At 37.4% G+C, this 14,964-nt stretch overlaps 1 protein-coding gene across 3 annotated transcripts in view; it reads left to right on the top strand.

Annotated features, from left to right (window-relative positions):
• Positions 1-14,964, top strand: part of MCC (MCC regulator of WNT signaling pathway) — a 72,819-nt gene that overhangs the window by 26,773 nt on the left and 31,082 nt on the right. For all 3 annotated transcript variants that reach the window (XM_039366376.1, XM_039366377.1, XM_039366375.1), the window contains 2 exons: positions 863-1,026; positions 6,147-6,353. In XM_039366376.1, coding sequence (XP_039222310.1) covers positions 863-1,026; positions 6,147-6,353 — 371 coding nt within the window. The remainder of the gene's footprint in view (positions 1-862; positions 1,027-6,146; positions 6,354-14,964) is intronic.

Below are 14,964 nucleotides of genomic sequence, written 5' to 3' on the forward strand. Positions count from 1 at the left end.
CATCTTATGACAATCCAGAATAATAAATGTAATCAGAGATTCATTGCAGGCAGAAACAGAGATCATCTCACTTTTTTGAAAAAAATTGTAATGAGAATATAGTGCTCTGATATTACAGACACTTATAAGGTGTAATAAAATATAAGTGAACCATGCTAAAGATTGCTTAGAACAGACATGTCAAATTTGTGACGTCATGTGACGTCGTGCAACGTATAGGAGCTTTTTTGCCATTGCCGGCAATGGGGTGGGCGTGGCTCTGGTATGATGAAACTGGCCCACGGGCCAGCAGTTTGACACCCCTGGCTTAGAAGAATATAATTACATTACACTGAAGATTTCTGGTTTGCCTTATTTGTTGACTTTAGTGATATTGTGTAGATGTTTCACATTTTTTGCAAGGTCACCTTACCATTGAGGTCCTCAAGTTAATGTTTTGTCATGTTGTTGAAAATCAGGCTCCCAACTTTTAGGCTGATTGGCTGGTCTCAAAAAATCTAAACAAAGCCAGACCTGATTAATACTTGGATAGAAGATTATCAGGAAATCCGGGGGGGGGGGTGGGAGCCAAAAGATAATGGCAACCAACATCCATTTGTATTGTTCTGAAAAAACAACAACCTTGATTTCCCTTACATAGAAATCGAGCAATAGGAACTTTAAGGCTGAATTAAAGAAGATAGTATTTGAACTAATCTTTTACTTAGTTGTCAGGTGACCATTGGTAGGTTGCAAGATTAGGATATTAGTACTGTATTTTCAAGGAAAATTTGAATCTGCACCCTTCTTCTCTAATCCTATTAGAAAGATGAAGAGGTAGTCTCTTCTGCAATGCTCATCTGACACATTCTGTTTATTTCAGATACCTGTAGTGACTTAAACTCGGAATTGCAGAGAGTGCTGACAGGACTGGAGAATGTTGTCTGCGGGAGAAAGAAGAGCAGCTGTAACTTGTCTGTGGCAGATGTCGACCGGCATATTGAACAGCTCACAACTGCCAGTGAACACTGTGACTTAGCCATTAAGGTGTGGTAATGTTAATTGTAACTATTTATAGAATGTAATGCAATTGGTCCAAATGTATGATTGTTTATTTAATAAAGAAGCATTTATTTATTTATTAAATAAATTTCTGTAGCTGCCATTTCACACATGGGCGACTTCAGGCAGCTTGTATTATTTAAAGATCTACCAGATAAAACCTATAAACTACACAAACATACATGATACACTATTCCATGGCAACAACCACATAATCAAATTAGTCACTTGATTGGCTTCATCTCCATTTATGGCCCTATGCCTGCTGACAAAACAATGTTTTTAGGGCAACATGATAGGGAGTCTTGTTTATGATTATGCACTGAATTGGTCTGGGGTAGTCTGGGATAGTGCAACCTCACCCATGTCCAAAGATGTTAATTCTCCAAGAGCCAAAGAGGCCTAACCCAGAATCACTTCATCTTTTAGTCTGTTCCTCCTCATCCAGACCTCAATACCCTTCAGGCACTAAGAGAGAGTAATTGTAACGTTGGTTAACTCACCATAGGCAGAGATGTACGGCCAAACATCATCAGCATATTGATGATATCTTATGCCAATGTGATGGATGATCTCTCCCAGAACTTTCATGTAGATGTTAAACAGGAACAGAGAAAGTACTGACCCTTGATGGACCTCGCAAAGCAAGGGTTCAGACCTCTTGCCCCAATCAGCTTCAACTAAGAATGGTTCCAGAGACAGGAAATAAACCAGTACAATGCAGTGCCCCCCACCCCAACCCCTGGAACCATGGTCAATTTATAAGGTCAAGTAGAGCAAGAATGGACCAATACCCCAGTCACATTCCCACTAGAGATCATCAAAGTGAGCGACCAGTGCTGTTTCTGTTGCATATCCAGGCCTGATATGCACTGTGTATATCATTTTATAGACTTTCAAAATTTGTACACTTTGTAAAGCATTTTAAGACATAATAAACAAGTTAGACTTCCTATTTGAATGAGTATTATACTTATTAATAATAAGGAAATTTTCTATGTGCTGCATTTCTTGTTCAAAAAGGAAAATGCTATTATTTTTTTAAAAAAAATATGTATTCCAAAGGGATTTTGTTTTATTCCTTTTTTTATACTCCAGAAATGAAGTTCATTCATGCATCCAGAATCTGAAAAGCTGAGGGAAGGATCCTGAATTTTGATTTAAAGATGATCTATGTAGGTCATCTTTAAATCTGTGCTGTTTCATAAAACACCAGGTTAAAAATGAGAATTTGTGGATAGTAATAGAAATTAGAATTATAATGATACATCAGGAGATGATTAAGAGGGAAGAGGGTCTGCTTTGGTCAAAACATTTAAAAAATATTAAAATGAGAAATTTTAAAAATGAGCACACCATTAGGCTAATACAGAAACATGTCTTCCTAGAAACAATTATTAGTTAATCAATGTTCCTGCCACCTTTACACACCTATTCAGAATTGAACGATCATAGCTCAGCCTTAATGTAGTGTAGTGTACACTTGCAATAAGAAATAATAGTATTGCAAGCATGTATGTTTTAACTAGAATAGTTATTAAAGTGTATTATAATTGCACAAATTTTACCTGAATTTATACATCTTGATTCATGCTAATTTTTAAATGCTAATCACATGCAAGCATGAGTTTCATAAGTGACTAAAGTTATTGATACTATATAGCACTTTTGTATATGCAGGTAAGTTTTACAGGTAGTCCTTAACTTATGACCTCAATTGGGACCAGTACTTCCATTGCTAAGCATGTGAATGGAAAGATTTCATTTTGGTTACATATTCAACTTTTCTCAAAAGTACTAAATCCTTCTTCTGCCACTTCATGTAAATGGGACTTATGAATACCTTATGGCATAACATAAGCATGATTTTCTTTATAGAAATCAGTTTTGCTATGACTGTAGCAAATGTAATATTGCCCATATCCTTGGGGAGTTTTAGAATTCTCTATCTTGGAAAACTTTGACAACAGATCTATGTCTCGTGCTCAGTTATTCCTATGTCCCATCTTTCTTTTTTTATTAATTCTTGAGCCGGCAAAAAACTAAAGCAACATAACATTTTCTGCCTCAATTGCTGATCCTTAGAGTCCCTATTCTGGCTTGCTGCCAACTAAGATGTCCTCACCTGACAAAATGTAGGGATGGACTAGGATTTGATATCTGGACAACACACCTGCTGCCAACTTCTGTCCCAAAGTGTATAAATATACAGGCAAAGAACATTGAAAATTGTCTAGACATGTCTTCTTTTCAATTCTACATGAATTATTTCCTTTATTCCTACACATTGAGAAGAAAAAGAAAAAGGCAAGAAGCGAGTGGTTTTTGCTTAATCCATAGCTGGAATACTTTAGGTTAATTGAACTAGGAATAATAATTATCCCTTTATTGCTTCATAGCCAACTGTAGCTTTGAAGTCAGACTAAAGAAGAAATATACTTGCATAGCCACAGACAACATATTTGGCCAAGTGTAAAGGGAGAGGACAGATTGCAAGTTCTATCATCTTTAGAGAAGACCAAGGAAAATGCTCCCTGTCCTCTCATACTGATGGTTTCCCCACTCCAGTTCATTTGGGGAGGGGATAAAAAGAGATTTATATGGCACGGTTTATTGCCTTATTATTCAACTCCTCCAGGTATGATTATCTGCTGAGAGATAGCAGATTTAGTGCTCTTCAGAACTTCAAAGTTTTTACAGTAACATCTCTTGTCAAAAGAAACCAGCTGTCATTTCTTTGGTTACAAAATAGTAAAATGGAAGAGCCATTTCTTTTAAAATTTGGGTTTTGCAAAAAACAGGTCTCCAACATTTTACGTGCTGCTGTCTCAGACATTGATAAGCTGTCTGGCTACATGCATGCAGCTTCCTAAGAGAGCTGAGATGAGCAGCTCTATCCTGGTTTTCTTCCTGGAAAGAGATGAAAAAGAATGGTAAACTAAGGAGAGTCCCCTGAACTCCAGATTGAAATTGCAATTGGCTGTTCCCAGTCTCTTTGGGTCAGACTCTATTGCATAGCAGACAAAATAGTCAGTAAAACACTTCAAATTTATGCAGATTGAAACTGCCATAGGTTACTGTTATCTGAATAGTTGTACAGAACATCTTTTAGACTGTGTGTATTCCAGATAAGGAGCCTATAGTGTTTGCATTAGTAAGTGGTAGTTCATTCAGTTAACAGTAACTTTTTTCTCAATTAGTTAATGAAAGCAGCAGTAAGTCCACTTAATATATTGACTGATTAACCGGAATGCACTTTGCTATCCATTTTAGAGCTTAATTAGAATGTTTCATGTACTTCATTGCCTACTGAGCAAATATGCTGTACAAATGTCAATGGTTTAGTATTGCTTACATTAGCATAACAAGATGTGAATGAAATAGCCTTTTTTATCTTTAAAAACTACAATTTTCTCTTGACTGAGTCTTAAACATAGCTGTATGTATTTGGTTTGGAGGCAAGCGCAGCCCAAGAAAGTAAAATAGAAAAGAGTTGAGAATATCACAATTACAAATTTTAAACAAATTTGAGTTGTGTTTTCTTTTCAAATAAATCACTGTTATTTCAAAGAAGTGAATACATGACAATATAAAATACATAGCACTTAACAACAATAGCATATGAATTCCAGCTGCTGTTATGAATCTATTACTGTAAATAAGTTGTAACAAGTATTGTCTTGCAAACATAGTTGTTAGTAATCTATGTCAATAAATCTCATAGAAATACTCATAATTTCTTTACCTCTAAAGAAACACCTACCTATTTGCATAGTATCCTTTATCTTATACTTCAGAATTTTTAAAGTTATTTTTAGTTTTTCAACCAATAGCTGGCCTTTTACTGTTCAGATTGACTTGGTAAAAAGATATATATGAGGGAAACGCTTCAACATAAACCAAGAAAGTGTTCATATCTTTGGGGTGGGGGGATATTGTCTGCATATATTTTGGATTCCTTATTTCTTTCCTTTGCCAGGCTTAAATCAATTTTTGTCCATTTCCGAGTTAATTAATTTTATAAATATCCACAAAAATGTTTGGGGGGAGAAGAGAGAGAGAGGAAAAAAAAGTATTCTCTGTGCTGGTAGCAAACAACACCGTTTTCACACAACCTTTATTGTTTGCCAAGTGATTTCCAAGTCCAATGTAAAGTGCTTCTATTCTATAAAACTCTTCCTAGTTTGGCAGCTGCTTACCTGCAGTACTGCCTTCTTTTGTCAGTTTCACCCAAACCAACATTTTTTTTCCCAAGGAGAAGCTGCTGCAGATCCTACATTTTGAGGAGGTGTGAGGGACTGAGGCAAGGAGGTGATATTTTTCTGTCAATAGAATGCCAACGTTCTGAAACAGACTCCCCGTGGAGATCTGGTTGGCTCCATCTTTTCTGTTTTTTTTAAAGCTCTTAAGACTAAGCTGTTTTGGATACCCTAAATTGCAATTTAATGTTGTCAATTTCTTTATTCTTTTTTTATATTGAGGCATTGCTGTTGTGTTTTTATTTTTTGTATTGGGTATGTTTTATATTGTATTTTTTTTTCCATCTAAGTTGACATGTTTATGAAAACAAAAGGTTTAAGGAATTCCGGTTTAGAAAATATTTTTTATTTTCTGTTTTACTTTGTTTTTTTATTCTGGCTGTATATAGTAGATGTAGCCAGAATAACACATATATTCTGTGTGTGTGTGTGTGTGTGTGTGTGTGTGTGTGTGTGTGTATACCTACACACATATATACATACACAAACACACCTTTTCTTTCAGTCCTCCCAATAAAATATGTATGGGATCTAAAAGTCATAAGAATAAAAACACTGATTTTCATAAAAGATTAGGAAAGATTATATGAAATGTTGTATTCTAATTCAAATCCGGCATGGATCCAAATAAATTGGAGCAAGGATGTGGAATAGCAACAGTATCTTTTAGTATATTTTTCCAATTATGTTGGAACTAATCTATGGATAAAGGACTAAAATGGTAGTATAAATTCTCAAAAATGATCAAAATGATCTACTAAACAGCAGTGAACTAATATGAATGTGTATAATCAGAGATTCCTCATGATACACTTCTCTAAAATTTTAATTTATTATGTTTTTCAGACAGTTGAGGAGATTGAAGGTGTGCTTGGGCGGGATTTGTACCCAAATTTGGCTGAAGAAAGGTCCCGATGGGAGAAGGAACTGGCAGGTTTGAGGGAAGAGAATGAAAGCTTAACAGCAATGTTGTGCAGCAAGGAAGAAGAATTAAACAGAACTAAGGCCACCATGAATGCTATCCGTGAAGAACGAGACAGATTACGCAGAAGGGTGAGATTTCTTGATTGACATCTAATTTTGTGAGAAAAATGAAGTTGCTACAATAAAGAGCTGTTTCATCTCTCTCTCTCTCTTTCTCACTCTATCTTCTAAATTGGAGGGGGTTAATAATTTGGCTGATTCTTCTTTTCCCTACTGCTGCTAGGGTTGCCAGTAAAAGGTAATACATAAAGTAATCCCAACCTGTCCAAATGTAGAATCCTTAGCACTTCCATATTGACTTTCACCTCAGCTCCAAGAAATATAAACGAAGGTACTTTATATCTTCCTTACCAAAATCAAAAAATATAGAATTTAGCAAAATCTTGTGAGCCTCCTAGAAACACAATGAATAGTAGTGCAGTCTGGTGCCTGGGAAACTTTTAATCAGATATTCCACTTTTAAACAAATGAAGCCAAAACTCTAGATATAAAGAAGACAACAGGAAGGCAACAATCACATATAGTATTCCAGATAAAAATAATTCAGAGTATCGAACTAAATTGTATGTATTATTATTTGAAAAAAATCTTGGCTTTCCAAATAAGTTCAGAGTTAATTGCAGAGAGGATGGCTTGGAACAGAACATCTGATCTGCCTCAGGACCTTCAAGTTTAATAGAATATACAAAATAACAAAACACTAGTATCTTTTGGGTGACTGGTGCTTTCCCCAATTAAGCAAACAGTTCTGCCTTTAATGATCTAGTAAACAAATTGAAAAAAATTATCTGCCAGCTGAAGTTATAGTCCTAGAAATCTGATACTGCTGACTAGTTTTTTACAGTTATGCCATTGTATATAAAGGATTTTATGGAAGAGACTTCTGAGAATGCAAAAGATTAATTCTGTCTTCCTAGTGTTGGGGTAGGGCTGAATCAGACTTCATTGATATTTTGAAGAGTGCACTTCAATCATATGTGGGGCAGAAACGTTTTGGAAGCAGGATATTTAATATCTGTGGTGTATGTTGAGTGCATATATATATATATATATACACACACACACACACATATATATATGGTACATATATATATATGGTACACACACATATATATATGGTACATATATATATATAGTATACACACACACACACACACATATATATGTGTGTGTGTGTGTGTGTGTACCATATATATATATATATATATATATATATATATATATATATATATATATATATATATATATATATGGTACAAATAAAATACGAACACCAGGAGAGTATAAATATAAAAATATACTTTACTAAAAGCTGCCAAGCTTTCGTTTGGAAACTCCAAACATCATCAGGGCTAAGGGATACCTGGCCTCCATCCTGAACAGATAGATGGAACTTTGGCCAACCCTCTACACTCCAGGGACACCCCCGTTTCGCCCGATCAACACCAATACCACTCTAATGAACGTCTGAGGAGGCTACCACTGTCAAACACACGTAATCATCCACCGATGGAAGACCTCCCCCTCCCCCAATATCATCATGATAGACCCCCACTCCCAGAACTTAACAACAACTGTGGAGAGTGTGGAAGATCCAGCATGAGGAGCCTGCAGCCTGACGCTGTGGGTAGAGGGGAGAAGAAGAATGAAAGCATGGCTCGATTGCCTAGGCATACGGTGAAAGGGAGAGACACGGAATTCTGCCTGGATTCCCTGCAGACAAGGAATACCCCCACCAACAATACAGCCCCCTCCCGGGACGAACACTTTGAAGTCCCCCCAAAGACGAGCACAGAAGAGGGGAGTGAGAACGCATGGAATCAGAATGCAGAGATCTGGAGACCTGGTGTCCGCCTGAATACCGTTCCTATCAGCAATGGGGAAGAGCGTGCGATAGGGAGGAGGGATGAATTGAGAGACGGGGTAAGCACCCGATCACGCAGCAAACAAATGGAACGGTGGAGAACTGTTGACACGAAGATTGCCAGGACAGAGGAGGAGGGCATAGACCCCCAAATATGTAACACCCGTATGAAAGTTATTCATGACAGTGGAAGAGTGAGAAGAAAGGGTGTGGAGCAGGGATTGGGAAAAGCGTGTGTGTGGGGGAGCGTCGGTGAGCCCAGGGAAGCTTGTAACACTGATAGAGGAGAAACAGATGCCCCCAGGGTGGAGAATGAAAACAAAAAGGGGAGGAGGGTCAGTGCTATGGAAGGAAATAAGGATAAAGGGGTGGTGGAGGAGATGAATACCAGTAATGAGATAGTGGAAGGAATGATCCGGAAGAACCATAGAAGGAAGCGTAAGGAGAGTAATAAAGAAACATCTGGAACACTAATTAACCGGCCGGGACCGGTGACGCGGTCCATGAGCCGGGTGCAGATGCCGGCAAAACCCATTTAAGTCATCATTGTTTACTGGCTCCTTAGCCCTGATGATGTTTGGAGTTTCCAAACGAAAGCTTGGCAGCTTTTAGTAAAGTATATTTTTATATTTATACTCTCCTGGTGTTCGTATTTTATTTGTACCATAGACATGCCCAGGAGTCGTATCTTTATGCAAATTTTCCAGCATATATATATATATATATATATATATATATATATATATATATATATATATATATATATATATATGCTGGAAAATATATATATATATATATTCTATAAATAAATATATTTATTTATTTATTTCCCCCTTTATGGATTATTGCCTTGTCGTGGCGAAGGGGCTTGTGTAACTCAATGAAGCTATAAACTATGCCGTGCAGGGCCACCCAAGACAGACAGGTCATAGCAGAGAGTTCTGACAAAATGTGATCCACTGGAGAAGGAAATGGCAAACCACTCCAGTATCTTTGCCATGAAAACCCCATGGACAGTACTAAAAGGCAAAAAGATATGACGCTGGAAGATGAGCCCCTCAGGTCGGAAGGTGTCCAATATGCTACTGGGGAAGAGCAGAGGGCTAGTACTAGTAGCGCCAGAAAGAATGAAGCGACTGGGCCAAAGCCGAAAGGACGCTCAGCTGTGGATATATCTGGTGGTGAAAGGAAAGTCCGATGCTGTAAAGATTTTTTCTCCATAGGAACCTGGAATGTAAGATCCATGAATCAAGGCAAGCTAGACGTAGTCAAAAAAGAGATGACAAGAATGAACATCGACATCTTAGGAATCAGCGAACTAAAATGGACAGGAATGGGTGAATTTAACTCAGATGACCATCAGGTATACTACTGTGGGCAAGAATCCCTCAGAAGAAATGGAGTAGCCTTCATAGTCAATAAAAGAATAGGAAAAGCAATACTTGGATACAATCCCCAAAATGACAGAATGATCTCAATTCGAATCCAAGGCAAACCATTCAATATCACAATAATCCAAATCTATGCCCCAACCACTAGTGCTGAAGAGGATGAAATAGACCGGTTCTATGAAGCCCTGCAGCACCTTATAGAATTAATACCAAAAAATGATGTCCTTATCATCATGGGGGATTGGAATGCTAAGGTAGGAAGCCAAAAGATAACTGGAATAACAGGCAAGTTTGGCCTTGGAGTACAAAATGAAGCAGGGCACAGGCTGATAGAATTTTGTCAAGAGAATAGGATGGTCATAACAAACACTCTTTTCCAACAACCCAAGAGACGGCTCTACACATGGACATCACCAGACGGTCAACATAGAAATCAGATTGACTATGTGCTCTGCAGCCAAAGATGGAGAAGCTCTATACAGACAGTAAAAACAAGACCAGGAGCTGACTGTGGCTCAGATCATGAGCTTCTCGTTGCAAAATTTAGGCTTAAATTGAAAAAAGTAGGGAAAAGCACTAGGCCACTCAGGTATGAACTAAATCATATTCCTGATGAATATACAGTAGAGGTGACAAATAGATTTAAGGAATTAGATCTGATAGACAGAGTGCCTGAAGAACTATGGATGGAAGTTCGCAACATTGTACAAGAGGTAGCAACTAAAACCATCCCAAAGAAAAAGAAATGCAAGAAAGCAAAATGGCTGTCTGAGGAAGCTTTGCAAATAGCTGAGGAAAGAAGGGAAGCGAAAGGCAAAGGAGAAAGAGAAAGATACACCCAATTGAATGCAGAATTCCAGAGAATAGCTAGAAGAGATAAGAATGCCTTCTTAAATGAACAGTGCAAAGAAATAGAAGAAAACAACAGAATAGGGAGGACCAGAGATCTCTTCAAGAAAATTGGAGATATGAAGGGAAAGTTTCATGCAAAGATGGGCATGATAAAGGACCAAAACGGCAGGGACCTAACAGAGGCAGAAGAGATTAAGAAGAGATGGCAAAACTACACAGAAGAACTATACAATAATGAGCTTAACGTCCCAGATAACCACAATGAGATGGTCACTGACCTCGAACCAGACATCCTAGAATGTGAAGTGAAATGGGCCTTAGAAAATCTGAGCAACAACAAAGCTAGTGGAGGTGACAGTATTCCAGCTGAGCTATTCAAAATCTTAAAAGACGATGCAGTAAAAGTGCTACACTCAATTTGCCAGCAAATTTGGAAAACTCAACAGTGGCCACAGGATTGGAAAAGGTCAGTTTACATTCCAATTCCAAAGAAAGGCAATGCCAAAGAATGTTCAAACTATCGCACCATTGCACTCATTTCACATGCTAGTAAAGTTATGCTTAAAATCCTACAAGCTAGACTCCAGCAGTATGTGGATCGAGAACTACCAGAAGTACAGGCAGGATTTCGAAGAGGCAGAGGAACTAGAGATCAAATTGCCAACATACGCTGGATCATGGAGAAAGCTAGGGAGTTCCAGAAAAACATCTACTTCTGCTTCATTGACTATGCTAAAGCCTTTGATTGTGTGGATCACAACAAATTGTGGCAAGTTCTTAAAGAGATGGGAATACCAGACCATCTTATCTGTCTCTTGAGAAACCTATATGCGGGTCAAGAAGCAACAGTGAGAACTGGACATGGAACCACTGATTGGTTCAAAATTGGAAAAGGAGTCCGGCAAGGCTGTATACTGTCACCCTGCCTATTTAACTTATATGCAGAGCACATCATGAGAAAGGCAGGGCTAGATGAATCAAAAGTTGGAATTAAGATTGCCGGGAGAAATATCAACAACCTAAGATATGCAGATGATACCACTCTAATGGCAGAAAGTGAAGAGGAACTAAAGAGCCTCTTGATGCGGGTGAAGAAGGAGAGTGCAAAAGTTGGCTTGAAACTCAACATTAAGAAAACCAAAATCATGGCATCCGGCCCTCTCAATTCCTGGCAAATAGATGGGGAAGAAATGGAGGTAGTGACAGATTTTATTTTTCTGGGCTCCAAGATCACCTCAGATGGGGACTGCAGCCAAGAAATTAAAAGACGCTTGCTCCTGGGGAGGAAAGCTATGGCAAATCTAGACAGCATACTAAAAAGCAGAGACATCACCCTGCCAACAAAAGTGCGTATAGTCCAGGCCATGGTTTTCCCAGTTGCAATGTATGGCTGTGAAAGTTGGACCATAAGAAAGGCTGAGCGCCAAAGAATTGAGGCCTTTGAACTTATGGTGCTGGAGAAGACTCCTGCGAGTCCCTTGGACTGCAAGGCGTTCAAACCGGTCAGTCCTAGAAGAGATCAACCCCGACTGCTCTTTAGAAGGCCAGATCCTGAAGTTGAAACTCAAATACTTTGGCCACCTAATGAGAAGGAAGGACTCACTGGAGAAGGGCCTAATGCTGGGAAAGATTGAGGGCAATAGAAGAAGGGGACGACAGAGAATGAGATGGCTGGATGGAGTCACTGAAGCAGTAGGTGTGAACTTAAATGGACTCCAGAAGATGGTAGAGGATAGGAAGACCTGGAGGAACGCTGTTCATGGGGTCGCGATGGGTGGGACACGACTTCGCAATTAACAACAACAACAATATTTATTTCTCACTGAAGCTTCATTTTTCACATAATTTGGATTTGGGAATTTACATCAGCCTACTTTTATAATGTTCCTTCTCATCTGAGGAGCTTGCACTAAAAATAGTAATTTCTGAATGCATTTCTTATTCTCTGATTTGTTATTTTCACGGATCTGCTGTTCTGCTATACAAATAATCTCAATATCCAAACTTCTATTCAGCACAATTTAATGTGTCTTTCAGTCCTAGAAACATATTGTGTATCTAATCAAGTGTATGGTATAATTAGAGCAATAGAGCAGAAACCTTTTAAAAGTGCATAGATCAGGAGTATGTAATTGTTTGAAAGTTGTTCTCTTGTCAGTGTACTAAAGCACCAATTCTGAGCTGAAGGGACCCAATCAGTCCATCACACAAAAAAGCAGAAACTTAAGTTAGTCTTTGCATTTTAAAAAAATTACAAACAAGTTAAAGATAAGGTATCAAGCTAAAGTTTCCATTGTGTCCATGTTAAAAAAAGGGCTTATATCCAACCCATAGCTGTCAGCTTTCTCTGCTATCTGATAATGAGGGCTTTTTAAAACAGCTTTCCTTGCCTTCATGTCTTCCAGATCTATTAACCTAACATTGGTGCAGAATATTAAATTGTAGAAAATAAATTTAAAGTACCAGATGGCCTCAATTTTTCCTGGTCACTCTATTCCATTCTCCAGCTTTCAAATGTTGCTCATCTATTAATTCATCTTAAGAGTCAAATATTGTTTTTGGGTAAAACAATTGCTCCATTGCAAAATTCATTTTTATCTCTCTTGATTTTCTTACAGTGAGCCTTTTGAGGGTTTTTATCATTGAAAAGTAGATTATGGGGTTGTAGGGGTTTTTTTTTTAGTTTTAACTAAAACAAAAAGTTTAGTGATAATGGAATACATTTTATTTATCACACAGAAGAATTTTATTCAGATCTGTACTTCTGCTATTCAAGGACCTTAGATTATCTTCAAGATCCAGCCTAATGCTGATTTTTTATATATCAGTAGACATGATGTACAATATGTGATCTTAATTTATCCAGAAAAGGGGAGCTTGGCAAACTATCTCTTTTTATCTAGGTGTAAAGCAATCAAAAGGTGTTTTGTGCCAACAGTTGAGACAGTTAAATCTAATTGCAAGACTGGAAAATATGCATTTTTCCCTAAGACTCAGCATTTAAACCCCCTCCCCACTTTACACAAATTCCTTTCTTTCCCAGTGGCTCGTTGGGGTTCTTTTTTTGTCCTGAGCTGCAACAGCTGGTCTTAATAGGATAAATTGTCTTTCTTCTATTTACCAATGAAATTCAGTTGTTTTTTAACCATAAGTTTAGAGTAGCCGTCAGAAAGCAATAGAAGAAATGACCAGATTGAAATGAAAAAGAAATTAACCTTAATTTTGAACTATGACATGTTTTTAAATAAAATAACTTAATTTTAAATAATTCAGGCTCTGCTTTATATTTGAATCAGAGGGTCAAGTAGAAGAAGGAGCTTTGCAATTATTTCTCTGATACTGTATAAATGTCTAGGTACATGTCTATGTATAAAAACACATGCATTCCCATACACAACTTTTGGTATAAATGTTTAGTGGGTTGCGGAGAAATGCCGTTAGCTGGTGAAAAGACTGTGGGACAACCTGCACTAGGATAGTCTTCTATCACGCTAGTCCTAGTGTGATGGCACTTCCTTGAAGCCTACCAAAGAAATGGTCAACGAGATGCTGAGAAGTATTTCAGTAGTTGGGGAAAGTATTGGTAGGATCATAGGAAAAAGAAATTCCAGCGAGAGGTATTTGTAACAGGTCCTAAAGGAGCCTACCAAGATATGAATGTAGTCCATGAGCTATAAGGTTCTGTCCCTGGTCTGTCTAATCAAGTTATCCTACTTTCTATAGTGACTACCCATAAACAACTTTTTTTCAATACTCAATAACACGAATAGGAAAGTTATATTTATACTCCATGAATGCATTTAAATCCATTTCGAACCCAGGTCCTTATCACATTTTATGGGAATTAAATATATAAAATAACATTTTGATCCCTGTGCTTTTGTTCAGAATAGATCCTGCACTGCAATTATTGATCTCCATCCCTGAAAGAAATAGTCTCACTTGATGTAAAATCGAAAGTAATATGGTTCTTCCTTTTTCTTTTTTCTTTGCTATTGTTAATCTGTACATTTTGGGCCATAACATAAAAATTGAAACATAGGTTTCTGATCACCTAATGCAGAATTTGTATTCTTCATTTTCTCATTGCATATTGAAAATTAGGAAACCCTTGTACTCTAAACTAATGCTAATTTGCTTAACAGTAAGTTTATTTCTCCCTGGAGGAATCTGTCTGTAACAAATGTCCATGTCAGGCACATGATGTAATGGTGTGCACCAGGGAGCTTATTTGCATTTGTAATACAGACTATAGCTGCCACACAAATTAATGTTTTCTGTGACCTATTAAATATTTTATATATGCAACTCTAACCAAATGGGACTTTATATTACTTCCCTAGGGGATGCAAAAGAAACCTTTACTTTAAATTTAGTTTTTCTTCTGTACACATTAAATTGGGTACATAAAAGAAGTCAAAGCTTAAGAAATCAATAGGGCTGTTTGTTACTTTAGTCCAATATCTGTAATCAAACAAAGTGCTCTCAGTTGGGTTTTGGAGGCTTGTTAGAGGATTAATTAATTTAGATATTTAATGTATTCAGTTAACAGTTTGTTCTATTTTTGAGTATA

Source organism: Crotalus tigris, unplaced genomic scaffold, assembly GCF_016545835.1.
Source record: "Crotalus tigris isolate CLP2741 ecotype Arizona unplaced genomic scaffold, ASM1654583v1 scf7180000020270.473046, whole genome shotgun sequence".
NCBI lineage: Eukaryota > Metazoa > Chordata > Lepidosauria > Squamata > Viperidae > Crotalus > Crotalus tigris.